Source organism: Pinus tabuliformis, chromosome 6, assembly GCF_031772625.1.
Source record: "Pinus tabuliformis cultivar Carrire ecotype Pingquan chromosome 6, CPIR1, whole genome shotgun sequence".
In the NCBI taxonomy this organism is placed as follows: Eukaryota; Viridiplantae; Streptophyta; class Pinopsida; order Pinales; family Pinaceae; genus Pinus; species Pinus tabuliformis.
In genome coordinates this window covers 1525441401-1525445191 of record NC_142292.1, presented here as the reverse complement: position 1 = coordinate 1525445191, position 3791 = coordinate 1525441401, and the positions used below count along the sequence as shown (strand labels likewise).

Sequence of the window (3791 nt, the reverse complement as noted above, 5' to 3'; positions counted from 1 at the left end):
TGCATAAACAGATAGACCTGCCGCTGAACTCGGAAAACTCCCAATGAATTTGGCATCGTGAAACTTGCCCTGTCTTTTCGTTGTACTTTGCACAGCCTGTATTCGTATGCTGGAGGGGCTCAGGGCTCGAGACTCAATTTAAAATTCCCTGTTACCTTTCCCGCTTCTTCCCAATTCCCCCATTAACCCCACAGCTCCCCCAGTTAGCCACAAAAATACCCAGTTCACACAACGAAGCTATTCAAGTTCCCCCCATCAACCCCACAGCTCCCCCAGTTGGCCACAAAAATACCCAGTTCACACAACGAAGCTATTCAAGTTATGAAAGCTCCGTCTGCTTCCCTTCTTCCCCACTGTGTTTTCGCTTCATGACGTTTATGAGGATGATGATTTTGTCCATCTGGTAATGGAGATGTGCTCAGGCGGAGATCTGTATGACAGAATCGTCGGCAGGAAGAATACAGTTCCTTTTTCGGAAGAGGAGGCCGAGGCCGCCAGCATCCTGCAAAAGCTCATGGAAGCCATCAGTTACTGCCACTCCATCGGAATCGCTCACCGAGATATAAAACCTGATAACATTCTCTTTGCCAATACTTCAAATTTCCTCTTTCTCTCCAGGTATGCTTATTATGCTTTCCCACTTCCGTTGTCATATGAGGCTATCGATGAATGCCATGGTCGAAATTCTGACATCAATGTATGCTGCAGGGGAAGGATCAATGCAAGGAATTGTCGGTACTGCGGGTATAGAGAACCTGCAATCGGGATAAGGGTTGCCCTCCAAAACTATCATGAACCATGAACTTTGGTATTGACATAATATTCTAAATTTGCAAATTACCAAATTATTCATAATGCTCTCCAAAGTTTATTAACGCATTCTATGTGGGGTTCCACACATTGGTTATTGTGTTCAATATACCGTTCTATGCAACGTTTCATATAGCGTTGTATAGTAATTGATAGCGTTCTATAAAGCATTTTCAACCACCGTTCTATCTTAGCCTTGTATCAACGCATTGCAATAATAATAATGCATTGTATCAACCCATAGTAATAACCACCTGTAATATTACCCAATTGTAATCAGAATCTGTTGCAATAACCAACCCCATATATCAATGCATTTGTAATGTCATTCGGTAACATATATTAATGCATTTTTAATGCCAACATTTGTAATACAGTTGCAGCATACACATGAGAATCCTTCTGTAGTAGACTCAATGGTCATGGACAGGATTAGGGCACAAAACCCTACTTTCAATGTAATGCACCATACAGTGATTTAATTAGGAATATATAATGTATCTTATTCAAAATAGCAATGTATACCAAAGAAATTTGTATGCTTCTCTGAATGCCTAAATATGCAATGTAACACCAAGATCATTATAACTAAAGCATAGGATATAAAGTTCACTATCTTGGTCTCCGTTCACATTTCTACTCGTATGAGTTATGAATAACCATCATTATACTTCTGATATTCTAGTTGTTACTATTCTCTACTTTATCTTCCATGCCAACATTTATTCTTTAGCATTACATATAGGGAGCACTCAATTATCTTTAGGCTGCCATTTTCTTTGTCTAAATGCTTGTTTACTTAATAAGTTTTCTCTTGTGATTAATTCACACAAAGTGGATTTAGATAGGTCCTTGATTTTTAGGGTTCTTTTTTTACTTTCATGTGCAACGATTTAACAACTCGGTCATGGTAATACCTTTTTCAATGGTATGAGCTCGTGATTTCAGTATTATGTTTTTATATATTGCTTATTCTTTTTAATACAGAGACCATCTTTTTAAAAGTGTTGCATGTTTGTATATTTGTTTGCCCTTTGCAGCGCATTGTTGTCTTGTGATCTTCAACACCTTGGATATATCTTGCTAGCACATTAAATATGAAAAGCCATTTTATATTACTTGCCAACACATTTGATATTGCATTCCCTCTGCCCATGATGTTGGATTTGGCTGAAGCGTCTTTTTTCCTTTAGTAATTTATATAAGGTCATTTCCCAGGCTATGCTTCTTATTTTAGGAGGCAATGGCCTTTCATTTGACTAAAATTTGATTTGTTCAAGCATATTGATGAAGAGCTCAGAAGAGCTTCAAGAGTCTCCTTCATTTGATTGAGGCATTGAAATGCTATATATATATATATATATATATATCCATCATAGGCAAAGAGAGCAAGATATATATATATATATATATATATATATATATATATATATATATATATAGATATATTGAGTGGGCCTAATGGTTAAGAGCATGTGTTTCCTCCTAAGAGGTCGCAGGTTCAAAACCAGAGGGGGTAGAGTATGTATGCCTTCGTAGACTTAGCAGTCAAATCGCTGCGTGGAGGTGGGTCCCTTGTCCCACAAACAAGGGGGTCTCATACACCAATTTGGTGTCTGGCTTGGCTGTGACCTTAAAAATGGATATATATATATATATATATATATATATATATATATATATATATATATATATATATATATATATATCTATATCTATATCTATATCTATATCTATATCTATATCTATATATATATATATTTGACCCCTCTTTGCCTATGATGGATACATACTTGTACACATTTTGATTTCAATGCAACAATTTAGTTTGATCAAATGTTGTCTTTCTGATCATATATCCAATTTGATGGTTTCCTTCATGATATAAGTCCACTTAGATTTGTGCTTTGGCTTTATCTCTAACTTTGATTGATTTCTTTGTGATAGTTTAGATGTTGGAAAAAAACTAGATGTCTTCATGTGAATACAACTCCTGCATATGTGTCTTCATTTGGACTTTGCAAATAATATGGTTCTGATGTCGATCACATGGTTCTTCATGATGAAGGCTTCAAAAAACCAAACATGACACTTCTTGATATATAAAATATGCTCATCTTAGCTTGGTGTCAGCATATTTGCTTTCACTATGCATATTTGAAGAAGTCTTTGGATTTTCTTTCTTCATAGATCAAATATCAATTGAATATATGAGTTATCATAATATACTTTGATGCATAGTGCAAACATATTCAAATTCATCAGAGGAAAGAGTTTTGAGAAATTATAATGTGCAAATATACATTGGGCTATACTCATCTTCAACATGCTTTGACTAGATATGCGAATGTTAAACTAGAGTATGTACATTTGGGAAAGATCATTTACATGTTATATATACATTTTACATAAAATTTTGTATCAAAGAATGAACATCTGAATGATAAAACTGATCGATGTTGTATATTCATCAAGAAGATGGTTTGATATTGCAATTGTAGGATTTTCCTTTATTCCTTTATTCCCGCTGCTTCAGAATCTTGACACAATCATATGCTTCTAGCTCCTCTTCTTTACTCCTTGTTTCTCGTGTAGAGTCTCCCCCTTATATAGTGCATTCCTTTTCATATTCTATACATTATTTGAGGCTCTTCTTTTAAAGTCAAACTAGTGAGAAGAGTCTACATGGACTATCCCTAATTTGTTCCTCAAATATTCAAATGGTTCTATAGCCAGCATCTTAGTAAATAAATCTACCATATGTTCTTTTGTGGATATGTATTCCATTTTCACTTTTTACTCAACCACTTTTTCTTTGAGGAAGTGGTACTTTATAAGGATATGTTTAGTACTTGAGTGAGGCATTCGATTTTTTGAAATACTTGTTCAACTTGTATTGTTACACTTAATAGATATAGGTACACTGAAAGGTACCTTCATATATTGTAGAGTCTGTTTCATCCACAACACCTATGTGCAAC

At 35.1% G+C, this 3791-nt stretch overlaps 1 protein-coding gene across 1 annotated transcript; it reads left to right on the top strand.

Annotated features, from left to right (window-relative positions):
- The first annotated feature begins 291 nt into the window (after positions 1-291).
- LOC149264533 (calcium-dependent protein kinase 14-like) lies at positions 292-983 on the top strand. Its single transcript, XM_089389866.1, has 2 exons — positions 292-618; positions 709-983. Exons 1-2 carry the CDS (start codon positions 407-409, stop codon positions 800-802), a joined length of 306 nt encoding a protein of 101 aa, XP_089245992.1. The 5' UTR covers positions 292-406; the 3' UTR covers positions 803-983.
- The last annotated feature ends 2808 nt before the right edge of the window (positions 984-3791 follow it).